The sequence below is a fragment of the Buteo buteo genome, chromosome Z (assembly GCF_964188355.1).
Source record: "Buteo buteo chromosome Z, bButBut1.hap1.1, whole genome shotgun sequence".
Lineage (NCBI taxonomy): Eukaryota > Metazoa > Chordata > Aves > Accipitriformes > Accipitridae > Buteo > Buteo buteo.
In genome coordinates this window covers 28,625,735-28,652,874 of record NC_134204.1, presented here as the reverse complement: position 1 = coordinate 28,652,874, position 27,140 = coordinate 28,625,735, and the positions used below count along the sequence as shown (strand labels likewise).

The window sequence follows — 27,140 nt, the reverse complement described above, 5'->3', positions numbered from 1 at the left end:
TCACTTCTCTCTAAACATCTTAATTTCCTTTCAATACTTAAAGGGGTCTTATAAGAAAGATGGGAGACTTTTTAGCAGGTCCAGTTGTGACAGGACAAAGGGTAATGGTTTTAAACTAAAAGAGGGTAGATTTAGACTAGATATAAGGAAGAAATTTTTTACAGTGAGGATGGTGAGACACTGGAACAAATTGCCCAGAAAGGTGGTAGAAGCTCCATCCCTGGAAACATTCAAGGTCAGCCTGGACGGGGCTCTGAGCAACCTGATATAGTTGAACATGTCCCTGCTTGTTGCACGGGGGTTGGACCAGATGACCATTAAAGATCCCTTCCAACCCAAACTATTCTACGATTCCATGATTTACTAACAGAAATACTGACCAAGACTGTTGCATTCACACACTTTTTAGAGGTACAGGGGGGAAGGGTGGGAAAGAAGACTTATGAAGAGGAGGCAGTGACCACCAGCCAAGTCATGAACACTCCTGGCATGCCCAGGCCCTGAAGAGAGCAGTCATCTTGGTTTTGTAATTGGGTCTTTCTCAGTTCCTCCTGGAGAAGGGATCTTCACAGGTCACTAGGGTATGCTGCATGAGCACAATGCCACAGACCCAGGCAGCTGCTGTTTTGGGGGGAGGGTGTCAATGCCTAGCTCACCCTCCCTTCCAGTATAGCCAGCATGATACTCTTTTCTGTGGTTCTTTTGTAGCTATCTGCCAAACTCCAAAGAACTATTTCAGGGTTAATTAAGTTTGGTTCAAAAGCTTACTAAATGTTGGCAACAATGCTTTTGTCATTTCTGAGCCTATGAGTTGACAATTCTAATAAACAGTTTTATATCCTCATATTTCTAAGTATAGCTCTTTTGAGTCTACCAGAACTTAAATAAACCAAAACACACAGTTCTTCACTATTCAGCTGAGCTTTGCGGTTTCTATGCACACCAAGTGCTTGCTATGAACTGGCTGTACAGAACTTAACGGAAGTTGGAGAACTGGGTCACTCTTGACTTCTGCACCATCATCTCATTTGGTCCACACCATCACAGCACAGGCAAGTTGGAATTCATAAAGGAAAATTTACTACGTGTTACCTCCATGTGTTCCTCAGCAGCTCTTGCTTCAAAGTATACTAATAAAATGTCAGCTTTCACTGAAACAAAGCAAGTAGCACCAGCCTTGACTCAAGGATCTTGTACAATTGCAGAAAAACAGAACCAAAAAGCTTCCAAATGCGCTATGAATTATAAACACGAGATATCTCTCTAGTGGTTCCGTTCTCATCAGGACAGTTTAGGACAGTCTGGATTCTCTGACTGTGTTTTCAAACATCTGAATAGGTTCTGCAAATCATATTTAGTGTTTTGAACTGAAGCACAATCGCAGCACATCCAGTATTTTGCACATCTAATCTCAAAAGAGAAAAATTACTCTGACAGATAAGATTTTATTGAACAGTCTCATATTGCTCATAACAGATTAACATCTCTTCTGCACAGTGGAATTTTATTCTAGGAGTGACCAGCATTTAGTCTTACTTACTGCACTTGTGCTCTCGTTTCTAGAGACCATCGTCATTAGGCAAACAATCCAAACCACATGAATGGCTTTGACATTTATAAGCATGTTTGCTAATTAAAAAAAAATAAAAAGAGGAATGCAAAGTTAGTAATTTTCATTTATATTTCATCAGATTATTGCTATAAGTAGTGGCTTCCATCAAAACAGCCTTGACTAATTCCCAACCAATAAATTATCAACAACTAGATTTCTCTGCTCATCATCCCAAATGGTAATCTTCTTGTCACTGTCTTCACAAGTGTTACTGACTGAGACCCCAGAAATAATTTCAAAAGCAACGACTTTCTGGTAGTTCTCGGTTCCCTGTCATACTCCAGGTGTGAATGCACTGTAGCTTTCCATAGCTCTAAGATTGCTTTCCACGCCAGTCCAAAATACTTTATTTTCTCTATTAGCATCAACATGGGAAAAACACTGTCATACAACTATGTCCAGACTTAACAGAAACAACTTCTCTCAATACTTTCCCATATGGAGAAAAACACTTTGGTTCCATTTTTGCCAAATATTACCACCTAGGGTCTGGAATTAAAATATGCATTACTTATAGTTAAACAGTCACTATCTTAAAAGTTTAAAAAAAAAAAAAGTTAAAAAATAATTCTTATCTTAAATCACAGGATATAGGTCAAGATTACAGTTTTATGACTGTATTCATATGACAGGAATCAACATCCACTTAATCCACTGAAAACTCACACCAGGCTGAGTCAGAATCTCACGAACTGAAGAATGATATTCCTGAAATCCCTTCTTTCATCATTGGTGTCAAACCCTGAAGCCCAACACTACAAGAAACCTAAGTGATAGATGAAGGGGAAAAGTTGATGACAAACTTTGGAGAGAGGAATCATTTGCATGTAGATGTGGGCCAAAAAGCTTGTTAACTTTGGTCAAGACTGACCTTTTTTTAAAAAAAAAAAGGAAAATTCTTAAGACATGTTAGGTTTGGTACAAGAAGTATTTACATAAATGGAAAAAAATATTTACATAACAGGAAAAGAGAGAGAACATATATCACAGCAGTAGTCCAATCATTTAATGGTATCAGACAACTGAAGAAAGTTTAGCCTGACAAAATACTTCATGCAGAAATGAGCACCACAGAAATATTTCTCTCTTTTTAAATTATTAAAGCTCTATGTTGGAAGAACAACAGAACCAGAATCAGGTCTTAGAAAACTGCCATATAAACATAATTAAATCTCCTTGTGTCACTGTTGTCACACATCATAAAATAGTCTGATTCTCTTTTGATGCTCTTTCACTCTTTGCAAGACTTCAGTTTCAGCTTGTGTTCATAACAAACAGTGCTTCTTTTGTTCTATTCAGTTAATTCCCTGTTTTTTTCCTTCACTGAAATACTTCACTCTTCACAAAATAACAGGAATTGTTACTTCCCAGTCTCTCCTTACTATGAGACTCTTCACAGCAGTACCTGAGTGTTTCACAACTGAAGCCCACCTTCCAGTCAGTGGTAGCTAAGTTGGGAAATAAAACAGTTGAGACAGCAAAGGGTCACTACCATCCAGGAATCTGTAACTCTGGAAAGCTTGAAGCCTTCTACCTCATCACAAGCTCCCTTCCTACACCCCACATGTATCTTCATACACTCTTTGGTTCTTCATTCAATTCCAAGTCTTCCTTAGTTCTCTACGCAAATCCAGATCCCCTCCAAAAACATACATATCCCATTTTCCCCCAATCTCATTGTCAAACCAAACTATCTCCCTGTCAAGCAAGACCTTAATCCGCTCCCTTTTCCTCCTGCCATCTATTTCCTGGGCATCACTCCACCTTTCCCACCTGTTCTGGCTCCTCTCATTTTGACTCACATAAACCCAAATTGTTTCCCTCACACCTCACCAGCTACCACGCTGCACCTAACCAGTGGGGCAGCTTTAGCCCTGTTGTCATGCAGGTCCTACCACTGCTGCACCCACTTTACAAGTGGCAGGCACCTCCCGACCTTCCTCCGCTGGCTCCTTGTCTTCTCGCACAGCTGCTTCTGGCACTTCACGGCTCTCTCGTCTCTGCGACCAAAGCCAGATTCTTCCTCCGCACTGCCTGCACCCATCACGCAAGAGAGAAAGTACCTTCTCCCATTCCCAGTGGTTGAACCACCTCACCACTGAAGGAAATCAGTCACATCTAGGCTTGGCCAGTCTTCAATGCCTAGTAAGTTCCCAAGTCTGCGGAAGTAAGGCTAACCTTGGCAAGGCTAAAGTGCCTACCACAAGAAGAAGGGCTCCTGAAACAGGAGATGCAGCGCAACCTCTCTGAGAGGGCGGCTCACCCGCCTCACCTCGAAGCCACCACTATTTCAGGGGCACACTAGACCTCGGCCACGTACGCACGCCTCCAGAGACGCCCGCAACGGCCCTGCCCAGCCAACTGCGCCCGCTCTCCAGCCCATCAGCTTGGAGATCTCCCAGCCGGGCGGCAAACACACTCGCACCGCCGCGGAGCCGGCTCACAACCAGCCGGGAGGATCTCCTCAGCCCGGCCTCCAGCGCCAGGGGCGGCCGGTTACCTCAGCGCCTCGAGGCGGGGTGACTAACAATGGCGTCGCCTCGCACCTCCTCCTCCTCCTCCTCACCCGCCAGGGCAGCTGGCAGGGCCCCAACGCGGAGCCGACCGCCGGCAGAGCGCCCCGAAGCGCTCCGGGTCCGTGGGCAAGGGGCGACGGAGCCGCCCCCTCCCTGAGGGCCGCGGTAGGGCGGGAAGCGCCCTGGCCGCAGCGGGGCGGGGCGGGGCGGCTGAGGGGCGAGGCCGGCCGGCCGGGGCGGCCGCCGCCGGGCGGGGCGCTCGGTACCGGGGGAGGCGGGGGAGGCGGTGCCGCCGCCGCAGCAGCCGCCGCCGCGCCCACGGGCCCCCGGGGTGGCTCGGCTCGGCTCAGCCCTGCCCCGCGCCGCCACCGCCCAGGTGCGTGCCGCCTGGCGCAGGTGCTTAAATAGCGGCGCCGGCTGCGCTGCCGCAGTCCTTCGCACTGCGGCCAGGTAAGGGGCGGGCGCTCAGCGCCCTTCGCCGCCGACCCTTTCCCGCACCTGCTCCGCTCTGTCCGCCCCCGGGGGCGGCCGCCGGGGCCCGAGGCCGTGCCCCGAGGCCGCCCCGTGGTGCGCGGAGGCCGCCCCGCTGCGTGCCGCCATGGCGGGGCGCTTCCCCGGGCCCCCGGTGGCCGGCACAGCTCCCGCCGCGGGTTGAAGAAAGCGACCGGGCGGGCGCGAAAGTAGCGGGCGGTCTCCGGCCGCTCCTCCGGGGGTCGGGGCGGGGCGGGGGGAAGCCGGGGAGCGCCGGTGTGAGGAGAGGGGGGCGCCTCCGGTGGGCAGGCTTTCTGTCGGGAGGCGGGCGCTGCTGGAGGGCGGCTCGTCCTCCGGCTGCCCCCAGGGAGGGGGCTGCGGCGGGCGGGTGGGTTTGTGCCGTGTCTCGCAGCGGCCGCCGGCGGCTCGGCCGCGGTCGTGGCCGTGTTTTTTACTCCCCTGAAGGGTGGAGGCTGGGGCTGTGCCCCTGCGTGTCGCTTACCCAGGGCGTGAACGTCCTGGGGTAAGAAAAGCCTCTTTATCTCCTCCCTGGAGAGCCCAGCGCTCCCCACACTGCTTCCCTGCAGTGACCTTTACGCCATCCCTGTGAGAGGACGGGATGTCTCTGAAGGGGCCTCTTCAAGTTATTCTGCTGACACGCAGTGCTCCCGTTGCTGCTGGTGGCACACGGCTGGGAAGGCACTGGGGAGGAGGCTCTCGCTAGGGTGGTGGGCTGGCCCTGTGCGGGCCGGGTGCTGCTCCTTCGCAGGGAGGTGATGGACAGGCTGCCCTGCCCCAGCCCTCGCTCCAGCATGATGCACCGGAGCTGTACGTTCAGGGCATGGTCCATTTCTGTTGAAAACCGGGCTGGTGCATGAGGAGGAGTATGCCGTGGGATGCAGCTTTTCCCAGATGGAATAGAGCTTAATTGCTTGTCCATGAGTTGGCTGTGGTTTAATGCCCCGGGCCAGCATCAAGAAACTGGGACAGGAAGGCTTTGGGGAGCTTTTAGAGTCCTCATCTTCCTGGTGGTCACTGTCGTATCCTCTCCTCTCAAAGATCAGTATGTCTCTGCGTGTGTCTTTTGCTGCTCTGGGGTACTCAGCCCTATGGGGCAGACCTTCCCAGAATTTGCCAGAAATTGCTTTGTCTTGTGTTATTTGTCTGAACAAAGTCAGCTCTGGCTTTAACTGTGTCCATCTACCTTCCCCCCAGTCTCCTTGCAGGTACTCCAGAGAATAGGAGTTGCTTTGTCCCGGCTCATGCGTGCCACCAGTGCATCATGTGAAAAGCATCCCACCCACATACATGGGACACTTCAGAGCCCATTGTTTAATCTAGGTGCTGTCCTAGTTGCCTGCATGGCGTCCAACCAGTAGGTTACCAAACTTTGCTTTGCAAGCTCCTCTCTGTGTCTAGACGCCCTTTTGGGGTCCTTGCATCCAACCATGGCATTGGGACTCTCTTCCCTGCCAAAGTAAGGGGGAACGTTTGTGGACCAGCTTTTGCTCCAGCTGATTTTCTCCTGTAGCCCACGGGGATAGTAGTTGACAGCTTCTTCATGGAACGCAGTTCTGTCTGGCACAGGGCAGAATCCCTGACTCTGCCAGTTTGTGGTGAGGAGGATCCCTGGCACACGTGTCTGGAGACTGGCAGGATTCATGCCATTTTCTGGAAATTCCTACTGCAGCTGCTTTCCAGCACTTCTCCAGACATTGACTCCTGCCCCACGCACAATGGTCGTAAATAACAACATAGCGTTACCCCTCTTATACTGTGAGCTGACACAATCATTTTGTCAACCCATATGGGCAGCGTTTGTTTCAGTGGCATCTGCTCCCTGCTTAGGGATCTTTTTGCACAGCATGTAAATCTTGGAAGTCCTCCTCTGGGCTATCAGAGTTCTATGTTCTGTGAGATGAGTGCTATCAGGGACTAATTAGAGTCTGCATACATAAGATCAAACTGGATATATTTGACATCTCAAAACTTGTAGTCTTAATGTTGCTTGAAAGTGGAAAACTGAATGTACATCCTGTGGGGCCTTTCCCCCAAGGTCTTCATAGAAGTGATTAAAAACACCATGAGGGAGGAAGAGTGTGAGGCTGAAGGTGGCAAACTCCAATTTACTTTAACTAGCTGTGCTCATGTATGGGTGCTTCTGCTGAATGTCAAGAGTGCAATCCAGTGGTGAAACTGTGATATGATAAAGAACAGAAAATGGCACACATACAGAGGCAGGTGTGAATGGAGGAGAAAATTAGATACAGAGAGTGAGAGGAAGTAGAGAGCCATTCATGTTTTGACATGGAAGTTAAACTGAATGAAGTTGAGAGGACTTTTCCTTCCAGGTAGCTTGTCCTATCAGGAGCCATGGTTTAATTTGAAACTAGGGAAGAAAAGAAAAATTTTAAAAATCAAAAAAAAAAAAAAATTACACAATGGCATGGCAACTTCCCAGTAGCAGTTAAAAAACTGGAAGTATGGGTGCAAACACTTAAATGGAAAACTCTTGAAAAGGGTGGCTTGTGACTTCTAATGGGGTTTCCATTGTGGACTACGACTGACAGGGTATTGTAGTTCTTGTAGTTATTGTAGTTCAACAATACAGACTAGACCTGATCCTTCTGCATGAAATGATTGGGTGCTTTTGCAAGTGAAAGAACAGGAACGGGGCCTACTCTGGGAAACATAAAACAGAGGGACAGCAGTGTTTTAATTCTTCCAATGCTTCTCTCTTTTAATCCTCAGTTCCTGTATTCATATGACTGCATGGGGCTATCAAATTTCATATGAGTAAGGGGGAGTAAATTTATAGCCCTGGTGTTTGCAGTGGAAATCTTGGACAATATGGACTCTGAAGGTTCAAACAGAAAGCAAGAAGTCCCAGTTTAATCATTAAAACTTGTATTTTAAAATCCTTGGAGTTGTCCATTAATGTGAAAGTTGCAAAAGAAGTGTTACACAGAAAAATTACAAGAAACTGTGATGTTACTTCCTGTTCTGTATACCTGGCATGAGCCAGACTTACAAAAGGGTAAAGCGCTATATCAAGTTAAGCTTATAACCAGACTTCCTTTACAAGCTATGTTTCCAGCTCCCTCTTCCCTCACGCTTAACTGCCTCCACACTACTGGATTTTGTTCTAGCAGTTTCTGACCTAGTATTTCCATGTCTGCTCTCAGACTTGGGGTCAATATGAAGGGAAAATTCCTTTATGTCAAGATGCCTGTGGAGATATCAGATGGAAATATTTCAAGCACATAGCCAATATAAGGCTTGCTTCTTTCTTAAAATAGTTTTTCTTGAAACACAGGAAATAAAGCTTAATCTTGCACTGGGTTTTCTATTAAAATTTGGTGGTAGCGTAAATGAAAATTAGTCCTCCCTTGGATTTTGCAGCATAAAATCTGTGGCTTTCATCTTCAAAGCCACAACAGACTGTTCTGAATGTTCTTTCTTTTGTGGCCTGAAGGAATTAAGAAAATATGCACATGCTTCATTTCTAATGTGTGTTTTAACTTAATCTCATAACAAGAAGATTGGTGGAAAAGAAGCAGGCGCTGTGTTGGAGTAATGAGAACAAATCTCTAGATTTTTCTTTTTAAGGGCTAAGTGTTTGAATTTTTTTCCTCACATTATTTCCTTTTGTCCTAATTTACTTGTACTTATTTCCATGTTTTCCTCCCTAGAAGGAACTGCGAAGAAAGGATTCAGAGTTCTCTCTAATTATAGTGTATTGCTGTTACAATGGTTAATGTGCCTCAGCAGAAAAATATCTCAAGACAGTTGTGTCTGAAATGGGGCTTTTTTTGGTTGGTTGGGTTTTTTTTCTATTTCAGAGGCCCTTTTCTTGGTTTTGTGCATTTATTGGTAGGTCAGTAAATCTGAGCCACCTCAGATCAATTGTGAAAATGGGAAACATTTCTAAACATGAAGGAGCATATGCAGTTACAAGAAACAATTTTATTAACTTAGGAAAGACCAGCGAAATCAAGGAAGGAGTGATCAACCTAATCCATTTTCTCTGCTCAGAAGCAGACCCCCCAAACTGACTCCAGCTCATGCAGGATTAAAAGTGTGGCTGGCTAAAGGTCTTCAGTTTGAAATCTATCAGAATTTCTTTAACTTCTTTTTTTGTGACATACTGTCCTATCTTTAGTGCTCTCTATAACCGTTTTTTCTTTTTTTCCAGAGTGAAGCTGTGACTCTTCTGCCAAGGGACCCTCAGTTAGCAGTTTTTCAAAGCAGTCTTAGTTGAGGGATAGACTGAATTCAGAACAGTGAAGAATCGCTTAGCAGACATAGTTTACAAATTAACTGACCACAGTAATGGGATGCATTAAGCAGGGTCCCCCTCAGTTTTGCTATTTGAGATAGCGAGCTGGGAGACTTTGTTGCTTCCTGCAGTGGCTTTCTTGCTGTGTGGTGCAGCCTGTTTCCTTGCCCATCAAGTCTCATGCTTATTGGGCCTTCTACCTGCATGCTGCTCTCTGCCACCTTCTGTGCTGCTGGGGGTCTGGTTTGATGTTCAGCAGTAAAGCATTTAACTTCATCATTCGTGTATCTGCTTAGCCAATTCTTTAATTGGGTCCTACTCTTACAAGTGGCTAAGTAAAGTGACTTGATAGATTGCCTTGCATCGCAGACAGATAACTATGTATTTGAGTGACTAGTGGGTTTTATGGTTGTGTTTTGTTTTCATCCCAGTGGGGCACTGCAGTTACTGGGGAGTGACGTGAAGCTTGTTGTGGCTGACACATGTTCAACAGTTTACTTCCAGAAATCACATAATACTTTGTTTTTCTTGTGGAGTAACTTTTAGTCCCTATATATCCTTCCTGATACATCCAAGCTGTAGAAGAAGTTGTCTGTCATGGGAGACTGCTGGTGAGGGGAAGAGAGCAGTGTTAAAACACTGCAGTATGAGCATGCTGAAGTACTTCCTACACTTGGTAGGGGACAGCTTTCTCATGATCAGTCCAGACTTACTATTTTCCATAGTCTGAAATTCCCCTGGGTTTCAGGTTGGTTTTTGATGGATAGTAGCCACTTGGACTGGAATCTCTGTGATTGCTAGTCACCGTGGTATGGAGTACAGGTGTCCACCTGAGCCCTGTAGGCCAGAGTGTCAGAGCAGCACAAACTTCCTTGTGGGTAATGGTAGAAATTTTTTTTTTTTCCTAGAGCTCACTGAGTGGTACTCCCCACCCCAGTTTGTCCACATCCAGCAGATTTGTCATCTATACTACCATATGGACTGTTATTGGCCTCAGCACTACCTTCTGTTTTCTTCTGTTTTACTTCTGAATCTAGACTCCTGTGGGCTCAGAAGCCTTCTGGGAGACATGTTTTATATTTCTTTTTAAAGCTTTCTTGGAGCATAGACAAAGGATTCAGGAGTAGGGGAGGTTGAAAGGAAGTGTGGGAGCAGTCTGCTTACCAACTCTAACTATGGAATCAGTGAGACTTGAAGTACACAGTCTTTAGTATGGCTTTTTTCCTTTCTTTTTTTTTTTTTTTCTTTTCAGAACGGAACCAAAAATCTTCTGTGTACTTGCTCTTGCAGCAGTATAGGACAGGAAGCTGATTTAAGGAGAGGAACAGAAAAGTCTTTATTGCTTGTGGAAGGAGAAGCAAGATTTATATACTTCAAAAAGGTATGTATTAGAAGATTTACTTTGTAAAAAGTCCAATAGTCATCAATACTCATTTGCGTTAAGGTTCTTTCAAGAGCTGTCACTTCCTGTCATTCACTACAGAAATTTCCCCTAGCTTTCTGTTTTCGGGGGGAAGGCTAGCCTGTCCTTGTTCCCAAGATTCAGCCTTTGAACATAATATCCCCTTAATCATAAGACTGTGTCTCTAAAGAAACAATTCATTTAGCTCTGCAACAACAATTACAGGTGTTTTCAGTCTAACTGTAAAGCAAGTTCTGTCTTTTCATTGGCATTCAACAGCAGCAAACTTGATTAGGCCCTTTCATTCATAATGGAGGTACTACAAAACAGAAAATACACCAGGAGTATACAATATAGGCTGAGTAGCAAATGCAGAAGTAAATGTTATAAAGTAGCTAGTCGCACTGGGGTTTTTTCCCTCTCTTGATTTGTATATTTTCATGTTCACAGATCTACTGTAGTTTTCTGCCACTTAATGCTAACAGGAAAAAAAAAAAACAAACAAAACCAACTCATCTGCTTGAGGACATTCTGTTGTAATGTATCCAATGGCTGTTCCTGCACCAGGAGGTGAAGGAAATAATGGACAACATGGGAAACTTATTTTTTTCCTTTTTGTTTTTGGAGCTGTGTTGCTCTGCGCTGGATTCCTGCTTTCAGTCTTTATTCTCCAGTCGTGCCCATCTGGAACCTTCAGTGACTGTAATGAGGTCCTCAAGGCTGCGGGGCCCGTGCTTGCTGTAACTGGACTGGTTTGTGTTTTACTGGCACGATCAAGGGCTAGGCTGTACATAAGACAAAGACAATTGCAAAATGAGCAGGTGTACAGCCTTATTTTTTGTCGCGGTAGCTGTCAGTTTGCCCAGTTTCTCATATTTGGATTCCTGTTTTTAACTAGTGGAATGCTAATTAGCATCCTGGGCATTTGGGTTCCTGGCTGCAGCCCCAGCTGGCACAGCATACAGCTCAACCACACCGGCAGTTCTGATGTGGACCTCCAGGGCTGTGGATTCCTGTCACTTCAAATCATGGGACCTTTGATTGTGCTCACTGGGTTGTGTTTCTTCGTGATAGCTCATGTTAAAAAGAAACAAAACTTAAATCTCAACCAAGAATCTTGCGAAGGTGAAGAACATCCTGAGAGCCCTGACTCTTTTCAGGTTACAGTAGGTGGGTAAATAATGTGTGAACTTTACATTTGAGAGTTCGTAGGGATTTTTTTTCCCTTCATGATTTATCTCTGAATATTACTCACTTGAGCTCTAAGCATGTCAGTTCTGGCATGTCAAACCAGCCAAAACAGAATAATGTTGCTTTGCCTTGTATGTTTACTGCATGGTCAGTTCAGTTACCTCTCTCTCAAAGACAACACCTCTCCTTCGGCATAAAAAGAAAGGTCCGACTGTCTGTGCAAAAGAAGCCATGTCATCTGACACAAATGAGTCCAATCCACTTCCTTTCACCAAGGGTGTAGCTGACACTGCAAATCACAGGTCTAATGACTTCTGTGACTATATTTAAGATTTATTTTAGCCTTGAGCTCTGACCCCTTAAACAAAGAATCTGATTCATAAGCAGTGTATTGTTTTGTTTGTTTTCTTTTTTGTCATGGCCACATCTTCCATCAGTCAGAGATGTAATTGCAAGATGCTTCTGTTAATTGCACAGTATTTGAGTAAATGTGGTATGTTAGCAGGGAATGCTCCCCTGCATATAGCACTGCTTTTAATACCCCATGAATACATTCTGTGCATAGATTATGTGGGTAACTTTCTAGCTCTCAGAAAGGATTAATGAGTCAATTGTAGTATTGGTTGACTGTCATCTGACTGACTGGACTTGAAATCCATTATGCAAAACTTTTTTCCTTCTGCCTGTCAAACCAGTGTATAGACCTGTAACCTGGTGACCCTCAGAAAATGTGAGGGTTTAAAGTTAGTTTTCTAGCCACCAGGATAAATCCAAGGGTCATAAAAAGGAATTCAGATAGTCTTTAAAGGCAAAAAAGCAAAATTAGTGGATTCCTTTTATACTTCCATCAAGAAAAGTAAAACTGAAAGGCTGAAGACTGAGGTCTGGTTGGCATAGTGACATTCTGGAACACTGGTGACTCAGCTAAAAAACACCCCCCACCTTACTCAACATTTTTGATGCTCCCTGACCTGTCTCTGCACACAAGCTTCGAAAGAAGAAAGGTGCCAGGCAGCTGTGAATGTTTATGCAAGCTTGGTGATTGATACAAACTTTGTTTTAAAAAAAAATAAAATTGAAACTCCTCAATTGCAAAATTGAAATTGGCAGATACGCTGCACTTAGTACTGGATACACTTAATAATGAATTATGTATCAATAGTGTCGTGGTACTAATGTTAGTAGTGCACCTTCAGCTACCAGTAATTTAGTAGGCAAGCTGTCAAGGCACACAAAACCAATCATCAGAACCATTAATGACTTGAATACTTTTGTTGTAACACTGCAGTAGATGTGGAGAAACTTAAACTGCCCTATTGTAGATATGTGAGGAAAACTGAATACTTGCCTACCCTTAAAGTAAGCCAACAGTAACTGTGTACAGTTTCTGAAGACAGCCAGCAGTAAAGAGGTTTGTGTCTTAGCTAGATGGAACATGCCCCTTGCACGGCTGTATTTTCTAAATGAAATCTTCCATTTATGAATATGCTGCATCTTTATTTTGGGATAATTTGGGTTTTGAACTTAACTCCAATGTACTTTAACAGCCCAGAATATAACAGTTCTGTATGTGGGATCATTGCATTTTATCTTAAAAGGTAGACAAGTACAAATACTGTAATTCCAAGGACAGGAAATATTCTAGGATACGGTTAGAATAAACAGTGGTGCTCAATTTTTCAGAGGTAGTAATTGGTGTGGTTTTTTCCTAGGTGATGCTGTAATGGTATTCCCACCTCCACCACCTCCTTATTTTGTGGACGCTGTGTCACCAACTGTGACACATTGTCTTATGTCAAGTGGTTTGCCTACAAGTGAAAACCCTCCACCATACCACTCTATCTTCAGTGATGGGTAAGACTGTTTTCTTCTTTGGCTTTGGAAATCTGAGCTGTTTCTCAATGTATCCAAGGCAATGTTCTTAAATAATCACTGTGAATTAACTCTCTACTAGGCACTACAAAGTTTTCTAGTGCATCACTCGACTAACTTTGGATACCTTACTTGAAATGGCATTAAAATATCCTAGTGTAAAAGGGGAATCACAAACCACAGATTGTCCTTCATGAAGCTTGAATTCTTACCAGTTTATTATGACTGAAAAGAACTTCTGAAGTGAAAACAAAGCCTTAAATCCGTGGCCTTATTAAATATACTTAGATTAGATTTCTTCCACAGATTGTCCAAGAGAAAGTGCCCCTGACAGCAGTGCCCCAGTAGCATGATATCTACACTGCCAGATTTTAGGAAACCTCTGTAGAATCAATGCAGCGAGCCCTTCATGACAGCTGTCCCCAGGCCCTGTGACCCTGGGAATGCCATGTTAGTGTATTCTGTTCTCCCTGTGACCCTTATCTCACTGCTTTGAGGAACTGAGACCTGCCGTGCTGGTCTGCCTTGTTGCTGCTGTGTCAGCGTGTTGAGATAAAAGGATACCTTGATACTGCAGGAGTAGAGCAGGAGGCTCCAGGGAGCTTAAAAGGGAGGTTGCAGTGCTAACTTCATCTCAAGATGTTGTACCTTACCCATGCAGCCACCCTTCTATACACTGAGTACAGCTGATTTGCTAGATGCTGCCACCACCAAGCTCAGGGAACAAGAGCTGCCAACTGACTGAAGAGTTGTCTTCACCACAAGAACTTGCAGAGTCATTTATTCCCTGTGTGTTACTGCCAGTAGGCTGCTAACTTGAGGGTGAAAGAGGTCACTGCAAGGGCCACATACTAGGATCCAGAACTAGATCTGGCCAGGAGAGCTAGATGACATATGCCTAGACCTCCCAACTTACTTTCAGGCCCTTAATGATCCAGAATTGACTGGCTTTACCTTTTGGAAGGTCCTATGCCAGCTTGGTTTTGATCTGTGAGTCAGTAGGTGGTGTGGGACTTTTTCGTTGAATTACTTTAGTTTACAAGACTGTACCTGCAGCATTCTAAGCACCATCACTGCAGCAAGAGCCCCAGCCTGCCTGGTTGCATCCAATTGTAGTAGTTGTTGGGCCATTGCTTTAATAGCTTTCCACTAAACTCCAGACTTCTCTGCTCATATGAGGTAGTGCGTTCGATGACCAGCTGAACCAGCTGTGTGCCTGATGTCTGTACTTCTTCAAAACTCTAGTGCTAATCTTCCTTTTGAAGCAAGCAAGCACAAACCCTCTTCCTGCCCAAAGACCTAAATGCTGCAGGAGGAAGATACTTGTGTTGGCAATGGTGCTTATTCTTGTTACCATGCTGTGTGCAGCCATGGCTGTGGCTTTTTAGTCATCTTTTGAAGTATACCTGGTGAATTCTTGAGGCTCGGCCCCACTGTGTGACACACTGTTCTCTAGTCAATCACCATCAACCCCTCATACTGTCTTCTATTCCCTAGTGCCCTCCTCTAAACATTTTCTCCCCATCTTTGTTGGAGACAGCAGATGCCTTTTTCTGTTGCTATTACCACAAGCCAGACTGTCCTTCTGCCTTTTCTCAAAATATTTTTTTTTACATGGAATAAACACCTCTCTGTTGAAAACCCTACTCAGTCTTTCTTGTTATTAGTGCAACACTCTCTAGTGCACAGTGGGACTGGCCCCCAAACAAAAAAATTACGTGTTCATACCACATGGGAAGGGAGATGGCTCAGTGTTTGGTTCCCACTGACTGAGGTCGAGGTTGATGACTTGTGCTGAAGGATGCAATGCCTAATAAACCCTAGCTACACACATAATTCATTTAGTCTGCTGTTTTTCCAATTAAATGGTTTCAGAGAGAGTACTTTTTGTACAAAGCTGATGAGAATCTGTTGATTACTCAGTGCCCTAAACACCTGCCAGTTCAGGATGTCAAGGGTAGATGGGAGGATGAGAAGGATGTCAGGGTTGATCAAGCAAAAGTGCCTTCCAGAGAGCAGTGGCTCTCATGACCAGGCACAAAGTGTTGTGTGAAGAAACATTTTATTAAGTATAAAAGTCTTTGCCTGTTCTCAGATTGCAAGTGAAATATATCGGCGCTCAGAACTATACTACTGCAGTCAAAGGGCACCCAGAGCAAGCAGGAGAGAAAATAAACTCCTGCTGCTGAAAGAGGAATTTTCATGAAGTGTCTTGTGTTCTTATTGGGCTTGGTGAAGGCGTCCGCAGCTGGAAGGTGTTTCATACCAGCTGCTGTTAGTCCTGCAGTTAGGCACCACACTGAGCCTGTCTGTGCTACAGTTCCAGCATGTGCTGTAACTCGCTTCTGGCATGTACATCCCAGTTGTATGTACAACATACAAGTGGATGTGTGGAGAAGTGGCTTGCCCTGAGTGTGAACCTGGACCTCTGGTAACCCCCAGGCAGCCAATTCAAGTATGGTCTAAGGGCACCCTCAAAAAACATTTCAGTTTAAATACATATAGAAGACCAGGCTGGAGTGGATAACGGGGAGAAATATGGGAACATACATGTTCTGCTGTAGCCTTACAAGCAGCTGAGAGACAGAGTGACACTTGTACCACCTATCTGTAAAAGTACAATGCACAAAACTGAGGGCCACAAGTCCTCTTTACCCTGTAATTTCAGGCCCTGAGTGGGTTGCCCGCCCATTTGCTTGGTCAAATGTGTGGATTATCAAAAGGTGTGAAAGAATGCAAGCAGTACATCCTGCACTGAAAAAGGAAAAACAAAGGGCAGTGGGGGAATGGCAAAAAAGCTAGTTCCTCAGACTTCTTGTGGGCTCTCCCTGCTGGTGCACATACCAGGTGACCCCTCTTTCCTTTACCCATTCTTCTACAAAATCCCCTGCAGCTGGATCAACTGCCTCAACCCACAAATGTCCATTTCTGGTGCTCTGAACTTTGTGTGTGATTCCATCAGCTTAATCATTGTCAATTGCCTGTCTTGACTTCTCTGTCTTGTGAACATATGTACGCAAAGAGGCAGTTTGTAGCCCAGCTTGTTGGGACAGTTTCTAGTGGAGTGGACGAAACATTGCAGCCTTGGATGCAGAAACCCTGACATCCTGCTTTGGTGTTCTGCGGCTGGGGTGCTCCAGCTGTTGCCCCTCCATGCTCCCTAAGGTCCTCACAGAGACCCTGTGAGTTGATACCACCTCTGGATATTTCACTCAATCATGCTTTCCCATGTCTCAGCACTTGGTAGCAGCCATGGCATCCTGACTAGTGCAAATTGGTTCCCAAGCCCTTTCATGGAGGAGAAGCAGTGGCCTTGTTCCTCCTAACATAGTGCCATGGTTGAAGATCCCAAAGCTGGAAGGGAATACCCACTTCATACATGGGTGGTTACTAGGCAAATGTGATTTGCCTCTTTAGTCCATTGCTGCATGTTTTGTCAGGAGGTGCTGTGGTGGAGGCTGTGCTGGATGAGAGCGCTTGTAGGAAGCTGAGCCATGGTGATCCCAGAAGTGGTTGCTTTTTTCCTGCAGTCTGTTACACAGCACTTCAGCATTTGTCTTGTAGTATGTTCTCTTCTCTCTCCTTTAAACACACACCCTCACATGCCAGTAACAGCACTGAAGATGAGGTGACTATACTCTATATTCCTGCTCCTCACGCAGTATTGGTGTGGGTACAGATGTATGCAAAAAGGCAAGAGTCAGCTCTGGGAGTGAGTCATGAGGATCAAGTTCTTCCCTTTCCTTGGGAAGCAGCTGAAGCAATATGTTGAGGGCGAACTCCAGGGCGTGATGAGCAGGGTACCAGAACCATGTGGGTGCAACCAATTGGGATCCAGTTATGATGGTCAGAGGAGGGCAGTGAATACTTGGCTACCCTCCTTGACTGTCACTGGGAACTCAGCAGTCTGGTCATGTCCAGTCGCTTCTGCTTCTCCAGCTCTGAGCTGGAATGCTGCTCCTTATGTCTATCATGGGTTGCTGGAAAGCTTAATAAAAGTTTCAAGTTGCCTTTCATGTAAGATCTCAAATGGCTAAGGATTGTGATTTTTGTGATGCAATTCTAAGTCTAGGGACTGTCTTTCTTAAGGGAAGGGAACAGTGTGTATGTGATAGACTACAAAAGGGAAGATACATTAGGAACCAAAGATCATAAGAAGATTTAGTAAGATTGTGAGATAGCCCTGCCAGAAGCAGCTAATACCCATAAGCCAGGCTGTGGCTGGTGATGTGAAAGGTTAGAAGGGAGGTTGTTTGCCCTTCCCCTCTGAAGTAATAGAATTTTCATATGAGTCATAATGTAGCCCACAGAATGAAGTCCTAATGCTTATGCAAGTTCTTTGCTTCAGGGATTTTTAGGGAGCGTGTGCATACATGTGTGTTTATGTAAGTCAAGTGGAATTTCACTCACAGTAGAGAAATGAATTATGCTAATATGCTGGTTTGTGTTTTATAGAGCACAGCTTGCAGATGATGGAAGAACAGTTGCTGTTAGAGACTATGAAACCATATATACAATTTCTGGAAGCAGCTCACCATCAGATATTTTACCGATGCTATACCTCTCCTCTGAATCGCCTCCACAATATGAAGAAAAAGCATCAATAACAAATAATGAATATTCTCCATCTTCTTCTTCATCTTATTCATCTATTTCCTTAGCCACATCTGACACCAGCTCATAGAGGACTGTCAGTTAGACTTCATTTTTAAATTAAATTGTACACCTAGATTTACAATTTTTGAATTTATTTACATTTTGTAATAAAAGCAATAACACTGTCTGTGTCTAATTTTTCATCAAAAAGTGTAAATGATTAATTTGGGCTTCAAGAAATATTAGATAATGCTGGGCTTCTGAGCAAGTAGTCTGAAGGGATTCAGTTCACTGCAAGAATGTTAAATGCTCATTTTGTTCTGTTACAGCTTCAGTTTCTATTTTTAGTTGTTCTTTATATAATGGAGGCACTAAGTAGAGACCAACTTTTTTTGTTTATTTTAATTAAATCTGGTTGGAGCTTCAAAAAAGAAAAAATTAGGAAGTGTTTTTATTTCTATTTCTGTATGACTTTTGTGGAAAATACTTGTTTGCAGAGTTATTGAGTTTATATATACTCTGAGAGCATCACAAATAGGGTTGTTTAAGATTGGGACCAAATAAGTTATGGAGAACTTAAATGGTTACTTTTTGGTCTGCCTGGTAACAAACAGTCCATATCTTAATTTAGACCCTCTTTGGTCCTTGTGTAAGTATAATCCCTGTGAAAATCAGTTTTAGCCAGCAGTTAAGAGCTCTAAGGCAACACTGAGGGTAGTTAATAGGCTAACAGTTTAACTGTGGTAATGACTGATTTGGGGAGGTTTATACTACTGTTATATATCATCATTCATGGTTTATACAAGGAGTGCTTATTTTGTGAGAGTGAGCACCACTCAGCAATAGTATTTTCCGAGTGCAGACATTACTTACCAGCAAATGCAAGAGAGGCAGTTTCATGGAAAGTCATGCAACAGATGTTTTTAACTGACACAGCACTTGACAGACCCTTCAGGAATACAGGCCTCCTAGCTCCTCTGTCCCAGTGCAGCCCATAAGTTAGTGGTACCTGCCAGCCTTCAGGATGGAGTGACAAGAGATTCTTGTTCTGTTTTGCAATTGTCTGCACACATTCCCAAACTGAAGGATTTGCTTGTAGCAGGTAAGGATAATTAGCAGGAACTTTGTTGCTGCTGACTTTTGACGCTTTACGACTTGCTCTGAGCCCTGAGTTTGAGTAAACCAGACCTGATTCTGTGCCCAGAAAGAGAAGGTGGCAAAGCTACTGTTTGGGCTTGGTTCAGCATGGTGAACTTACCAGCATTAGAACATCTTGCAAGAGCAACCTCTTTCTTGTTCAGCTGAGTCTCTGAACACCTGCATGCTCTGGGACCTCAGCTACACCTCGGCTTGTGTTCTGCCATGTTGAATTTCAGAGAATGTGGCTGTAACAGAATGCCAAGCTTTGGATTAAGCACTGAAGTTCCCTCCTGTGCCTGGGGAAAGGTGACTGCCTCGTGTCATCTTCCTGTGAACATGCCTCTCACCTGCAGAGTTCTTTAGAGAGGTGTTCAGGAGCTCCTGCATTTGGCCATTTATTTCCACCTCTGTGTTGTTCTCTCAGTTGTGCTAGGGCAGCTCTTTGTGCAGCCACACAAAAACAAACCAGCCAGTGAGGGAGGTATATTTAGCCAGCAATAGAGCTGAGGGGCTTATGCATGCAGAGTAATGAGCAAACACAGCACAGAGAGGGATTTAGTATGTGGGAGCTGATTAAACTGGCATGACTCAGCCATGGGAAATGTCTATATGAAGAAAGGGAATCCACAAAAGCCAGCAACCATTTTGTCCTCTTTTCTCTCATGTGTTTTTTACCTAGTAAGTTTTTCAATTATGCTGTTCCTTGAGTGCCTTCTGTAATCCAAGCTATGGTTTACCATCTTTTTGATTTTTTTTTTTAAAGCTTTTTTTTCTAACCTGATTTTTAACAGTGATGTCCACTGCCCTGAATGATTTGTGCATACAAAGCCTTGCACATGTCAAAGGAGCTTGGCTGTCTCTCTGGATGTGTCATGCTATTATATAGCAAGCGCAGAAGCTGGGGTATTTTACCTAAAAGATCCCATACAAACAAAGACCCATGTTGGCTTTGTTCTGTTGTTTGAATTGCAAATGAACACTCATTTGCTGAAGAGGTTAAACATCAAAAAGTGTTTAAACAAATAAGTCTGGAAATATGTCACCATCTTTAAAAAAAAAAAACCACAACAAAAATACAGTCAGGTCTGATTGCTAACTGTAAAGGTATTAACCTTTTGGGCTGCCTGCAATTTGCTCAATCAGTTGTTCCCAAGATGTACACAAGAGACCAGACAAATCAACTAGATTATGTTGACTCTGAGCTGAGTCCTCTGGAATTGAAACATGATCTTCTTGGGTTTTTTCAAGGTTATTGTGTTTTGATCTTCTACTGCAGAGACTCCAGTGTGGATCACTTTATTTCTAAAGAAGCAGTCTTTACAGAAAGCATGCTTTAGAAAGCCGCTGACCTGACTCTTCAGAGTCAGCACCTGAATTTTCTGGGAAGTGTAGGTGTTACTTATCTCTGAAAATGAGGATTGAAAACAGAATTTCTCTCTGTATCATGTTGAGAAGATGCTTGGGAAATAGTTTGATGTACATCTGTATTGACATCTATTTTTGACTTGGAGAATCATTCCTTGAAAATTCAGTGGATGTGCTGGGTGCATCTCCATAACCTGCTCAGCACTGACAGCTGACATAGCCAGGAAAACAGTATTTGCTTACTGTGTTGTTGAAATCTGTTTCAGCAAGGTCAGAAAATCTGAGTAAGAGGCTGGCAGATCTGCCTCCACAACTGAAGGCTACCACTGGGTGAACTGCATTAGTGGGAGGAATTTTTGATGTGAGGAGTAGGGTGAAATGTCTGTATTAGAAAGGAAGCAACACCTTGTAAAACTATAAAAGTAGCTTAAAATAATACAGAATAGCATTTTTATTGAGGAAGTGAGATACTTTACTGTCACACTAATGGTGCTATAACCCCCTTTCTGCCCTAAGGTTAGCTTAAGTGCTTGACATACAAATGCTAGGGAGCAAATCAAGTTGGTTACTGATTCACACTTACTTAAACAGGCAAAGTGGGAGGTAAGGATCGCTTATCTTCTGTAAGTAAAGTTAAGGTCTCTCTTGCTGCCTGCACTGGCATTGCTCTGCTTCTAAATGCAGCACTGCAGTTCTTTGGATATGAGAAGTATTCACAAAAATATAGATGCATGCCTCTTCTCTAGGAGAAGTCTTTCTTCCTGCATCGCCAGCAGCTAAAAAAAAAAATGGAAAGCTAACTCATCTGAAAAACTGAGATTGCACAGATCTCTGCAATGATGCTGTGTTTTTCAGATAGCAGTACTTGCTGGATTGCACCCACTCCATCCTTGCCCTTTGTGATTGGTAGCACTGTATCCAGCTTTCCCTTTTCCCTCCTGCCTCTTCAGAGTCATGGCTCATGAGGCACTTCTGTATCCAGGCAGACATTTTTACCAATACCTCCATGTTTGTACAGCAACCATGTCAGCCTTCACTTAGATCTGTGCTCCTCCCTCTATCACACATGCATGTATCTGGATAATTAGGTATGGAAATACCTTCAGTGGCTGCTGACAAGACAACATTCCCTGGGAGCATATAAAACCACCTTGCAGGTAGATTCAGTTGTGGGCAGCTGGCTGAACCTGCTCCTTGCAGCTTATTTACGCTTTGAGGCTGGCAGTGCAGTAGTACAGGGCCCCAAGGCACAAGGCTCACTCATGGTGGTTCCTTAGGTACTGCTGTTACACAGGTAATTTGTGTTTTCCACTAAAGATGCCACATGCAGTCACCTTTCTCTAGGAAAAAGTGTCTCTCAGTCAAATCATTGGGTCCTTAATCTCCCTACAATTGAATGTTTTGTTATGGAGTGATACTTTGTACCTATTCTTTTTAAAGCCAATCAGTGTGCAAAACTATAGTATAATTTTCTTTTATATGACATCTTTTGCATGTTCTGTGACTAAGTGCCTGACTATTACAGGTGTGTAAGAAAATAAAACCTCACTACAACAGGCTGATAATTTGAACAACTATGTAAAAATAAATAAGCAGAAGGAGAGGAGAAAATGATTAAGTGAAGGCCTGTCAGTGTTTACTAGGATGACTCTTGAAACAGATTAGAGAACTGAGGAGGTGCAGAGCATTACAAAAACCTGCTTCCAGAAGCAAGCGCTGCCGGGAAAGTCTGCATTGGTGATAGAAAATTATGTAGAGGAACAGAAAGCAAAGCAGTGCTTCTGCTCAGGAGTAAGGTCCATGAAGCAGATGGGAACAAAACTGTAGTGAGATCTGAACACAGCACCCATTACGAAAACCTTACTCTGAAAAATTCCTTAGGTTTCACAAAACTGTTTTCATTTGTTTGGGAATTATTCCAGGTAAAAGGGGATGCATTTAGTAAATCAGCATCTTAAAGTGAATTCCCAGAACATACACTTACTTGGCAAAGAAAAGTGCTGGTCTTAAAAAATCAATCTGATCCAGTAACCTCTTAAGACCTTGACAGCTGCCTGAATGCAGCATTGCCACTGTCTGGGGAAATAATGGGAGAAATGTGGGGATGCTTTGAGGAAATTGTATCTTACAAAGAGGGTGCAGTTTACAGGGAAAGGTGTAATTTTAATTTAGATCCTACTGCACCAAACAGAAAGTGTTTTCCATCCCATTTTCAAAGTTCCAGTGACAAACAGCCTTGGAAGAAACCGCCTGTATTCTCCAGCTCTGCTGTGCACTTGCTCAACAACCATGAAGTCATGTCCTAGGCCGGAGGCAAAGGCCAGATGATGCAACACCCTACTTGGAAAACTCTGACTCCAGCCAGCATCTAAGGACCATTGCGTAGGACCGAGGAAGTGCTCCAGCACAAGCCTGTTGCAAACAGCAGTTGCAAAGTTCTTGAATGAATGAGAGGAGGAAGGTGACACTACATCTGTATATACATCTGTATATACCATTAGTTAGACAGCTATTATGATACGATGCTGCTTTTAAAAGGATGTTGGAAAGCCTGGAAGATTCAGCAAACAGTGACAAGAATGATTCATAGTATGGAAAAACCGCACTTGCAGAGAGCAGTAACAGAAGTTAATTCCATTAAGTTTACCAAATATAAGGTTAAAGGTGACTTAGGTTTTGGCTATAATTACCAATACAAGGACAGCTTATCCAGTATTTCAGCCCTTTCTAATTTAGTTGTCATACAAAACCACTGCATTGCAAACCCTAACACTTTGCTCAAGTGGTGCAGAGAGTCCTGACTAGACTTGGTGCTGTGGGAAAAGCTGATCTTGAGTGTATTTGTCAGAAAATTTGTTGGCACCCTTGGTAATAGAAGACACATAATACTGGCTTTGGAAACTTCCCAGATGCTTTTTGAAGGACTCCAGCACTAATATTCATCAAGGTCTATCTGTTAACAAGTGAGAAAGACATACCCGCAGTTGCATTCAGCGTCAGTTGTGAAGGTGCCAAATTTGGTGAGCAGCCCCTTTCAGAAGAGAGCTGTTGTCACACTGTGTGATATGAATGCACAGTAGACTAAAGGCACCTTTACTGATTTTGAAGAAGTAGTCTGAAAGCTGTGTTTTCTAGTTCTAGGGCTATTTTTATCTTATAAATCTCAGGATAAGCTTGCTTCCCCAGAGCTGCTGGTAGCAGGAAAGAGCATTATACGTTCTACCACCTAAGTAGTAATCTCTGTCCTGTGTGTACTCCCCTGCCATGTTAGTCAAAACAGATCGAGTAGTTGGAGATTTTTTCTCCTTAAGGAATTATACAAAGCTGTTCTACCAGAACCCTCTGACAGCAATTACTTTAGTCTGAAACTGTTAGGAAACAGAAAATCTCAACATTCAATTAATCTGTCTGTTTAATATATGGGACATATGTTCAACAGAACAATTCATTGTGATGTAAAAAAAGTATTCTCAGTACTTCTGAGTACAGGATAAGATCCCTCGCTTTACCAGGTTTAACATTACAGGAGATGCTTTCTCATTCCTGCAGTGGTGCACTATTCAGGGTATGTGGGCTTTATTCAGTATAAACTTTGAGGAAGGGGTGCAGATCCCACAACAAAAATATCCACAATTAAGGGGAAATTACAGAGCAATTATGCTACCTTCAACAGCTGGAAAGCTTTGGCTGGCTTGAAATAACTTTTCTCCCACAACCAGCAGCTCTCCCAGGCCATTCAGCACTCACCACCCTGTTGCCACTCACCCTCCCACCCACCCACTGCTCCCCCTTGGCAAAATACCAGAAAGCCTACTTCGATATTTTTTAAACCACAGAAGCTGTGGACTGCAGAACAAGCTGCAACAGATGTCCAGATGTGGCAATAAATGTCACGCTTCAGAGCACCGCAAAGCACTCCCAGCAATAGCCACGCATTTTCCTGCAGATCTGGGTTGCTGGAGTGGTGGCCCAGGGAGAGCAAGAGTCGCCATACTGCTGTTGACTGAACGTATGCTGTGCATATGTTGGATGCATCAGCTGGCAGGGGGCCTAGGAAAAGCTGCGGTGACTGCAGCTTCCTTTCTCTCCCGTATGGCATGGGCACAGTGAGGAAGTATCAGTGGGTGCCAAATTAAAGAAGAGGATAAACAAAGAGATAAGCAGCCAAGCAAGGGTGAAGCCATTTCGGAAGCGATGGTGGTAATTCAAGAAGTCTTTAGTGATCGCTTCAGGCTTCACTTCCCAGACCTTTATTCTTCTAAGCAAAGTTTATTCTTTCACATGATGGACTCTGTTAACCATACACACACAAAGTTCTTGTATAACTAACCTGAACCTTCGACTTTAAATGCTCTGCCAAGTCCCTTACAAGCCTGCTTTCTCTTGAGGCGGAAGATACATTATACTCAGTAATGGAGCAGAACAACAACAATGTAGAAGATTTCTCCTTGAATGTCTTTTCTGTCACTCCTTATCAACCAAACAGATCCGATGCTCTGGTGTCAGATGGGGATAAAGCCGGTGCCACTTTGCTCTTTTCGGGTGTGTTTTTGGGACTCGTGGGGATCACTTTCACCGTGATGGGATGGATAAAATACGATGGCATTACTCACCTGGAGTGGACTCAGTTACTAGGGCCTATTCTGCTGTCTGTCGGGGTGACTTTTATTCTGATTGCTGTTTGTAAATTTAACATGCTTACATGCAAGCCCTGTAAAGAAAGAGAGGAAAATACGTCAGACCTCGATCAGACTGCAAGTGGACAATCCTTTGTCTTCACTGGCATTAACCAGCCTATAACTTTTCACGGTGCCACAGTGGTACAGTACATCCCTCCGCCGTACCCAGCCCAGGAAGGCATCACTGTGAATCCTGGCTACCTTCACCCGGTGCTCAGCTGCTGCGGTGCTGTTTCCTCCAGCACCTCACCAATTCCCACCCCAGGATCTGCTCACTTCTGCCCTGCGTACCCCCTGGACAACCCAGCTTTTACCGGAGATGAGAACTACGCTACTTATCCTGCAGAGAATACCCGGAATCAGAGGTACCTCTTCTGAAATGCCTTAGTGTGTTTGGACACAGCCTTCTAAGTATTTTAAGTGCTGTATAGGATTTTAAAGGAAACAAAAGCTGGTCCAGGGTGCTATCCTTCTTCAGACATTTTTTTTTTCTTTCTTAGGAGTATTTCTTGAGTAAAGTCTATGGAGACATACTTTTTCTGGAAAGCATTTTTATCCAAATGAAATTCCCTTATGAATCCCTTTCAATTTTCAGTCTACTAAATCTCTTGTTATTTTTGAAGATATTATTATAGATGCTGCTGCTCATGGGATTTTTTTATGCTTATCTTACTACCTTTAGTCTGTTGACCAGAAGGTTATTATATGTACAGCCAGAGGCTTCCACTCAAACACAATCACAACACACGAGTCAGCGCACAAACAGCATTTTTACGACAATGCGAGAGTCAGTTTGGTACCAGATGCTCTCTCTCCTGATTACGCCTGGTCACAACATGCTCCTCTCCCACTGTAGCAACCTTCTAGCCCTTATTCTTTTCCTAGTTTGGGGTCATAAACAAGATCATCGATATTACAGAGCAGTACAAAACTGCTTTAATCAGACACAAAACAATCTTATATAGTTCTTTCCTCTAAGGCAAAATATTCTGAATATAGAAATTACTCAGAATTATATCATTCCTAGAACACAACTCACTTTTAGTTCATTTATCAAAGTCTATTTGAAAAACTGATGACTGACCCATCATCCTCAGGAACATGTTTGACAGGCATAGGCAGCATGAAAACAAAGGTCACGTCCTGACATCTTTATACTTTACAAAAAGAACACAGCAAATGGGTGAATCACAGTAAAACTTCATCTCATAGCATCTGCTCAAGAAGTCAGGAAGTGCTTTGCCCAGATAAGGCTGACAGGATGCAGCACTGAGGTTACTTGCATGATTTGTGCTTGCTGAATTCTTTTTGCGCCTGCTCCTCTTCCTATTTTCAGGTCAGAGGATGGTTCTGATGAGCCAGAAGAACTGCTGGAAGACTACGCCTGTGACCACTTGTCACCTCCACGTTATGAGGAAATATACCCACTGTCTTCATAAAATAACCATGGACGACAGACGACAATTCTAAGACATGCCAGCATTTTATCCCCAAGAATCTTTTCTTTAAACACTTGCATGATAAGGAAGTGTGAGCAAGACCTTGGCACTGAAACACAGTTCAGTATCACTGAAGATATTTAACCAATCCCCTCTTTTTCTCCCTCAAAATTCATTAGCTCTTTGCTATGCAGTTTAGTAGCAGAGCTATTAATTATTTAATAGCAAAACTATTAACAGCAAAGCTATTAAACTCAAGGATCTAAATCCATATTACGGTTCTCCAACAAGAAGCCTGATTTTCAGACTTGCTGAAACCAGTGTGAACTGTGAATGTACAAGATTTTTGTGGAAGGTCATGATTGCTCCCGGACATTCAGCATCATTAGAAAACACTTCATTTATTCTTGATATATTTTCCATCTTGATTGTTTGGGAAACTTCAAAAGTCCTCAAGTGGCTGATCCATGAAAGTGCCTATAATGTCTTAATTCTGCCTGATTCTTTAGATTAGCTCATGCATTAATAACTCCAGTCTACAGATGAGACTTCCTCTGCTTGGTTCACCTGTACAACCC

At 43.8% G+C, this 27,140-nt stretch overlaps 2 protein-coding genes across 3 annotated transcripts; both read left to right on the top strand.

Annotated features, from left to right (window-relative positions):
- Nucleotides 1-4,506: 4,506 nt before the first annotated feature.
- Nucleotides 4,507-18,124, top strand: TMEM171 (transmembrane protein 171). Of its 2 annotated transcripts, XM_075019957.1 has the most exons (5): nt 4,507-4,578; nt 10,131-10,259; nt 10,731-11,450; nt 13,184-13,325; nt 17,799-18,124. In XM_075019957.1, exons 3-5 carry the CDS (start codon nt 10,820-10,822, stop codon nt 18,025-18,027), a joined length of 1,002 nt encoding a protein of 333 aa, XP_074876058.1. In that variant the 5' UTR covers nt 4,507-4,578; nt 10,131-10,259; nt 10,731-10,819; the 3' UTR covers nt 18,028-18,124. The 2 variants fall into 2 exon arrangements, with proteins under 2 accessions (XP_074876058.1, XP_074876057.1); XM_075019956.1 differs by lacking the exon at nt 4,507-4,578 and having other exon boundaries at nt 9,023-10,259.
- A 6,732-nt stretch (nt 18,125-24,856) lies between these two features.
- TMEM174 (transmembrane protein 174) lies at nt 24,857-26,562 on the top strand. Its single transcript, XM_075021842.1, has 2 exons — nt 24,857-25,488; nt 26,460-26,562. Exons 1-2 carry the CDS (start codon nt 24,857-24,859, stop codon nt 26,560-26,562), a joined length of 735 nt encoding a protein of 244 aa, XP_074877943.1.
- Nucleotides 26,563-27,140: the final 578 nt, after the last annotated feature.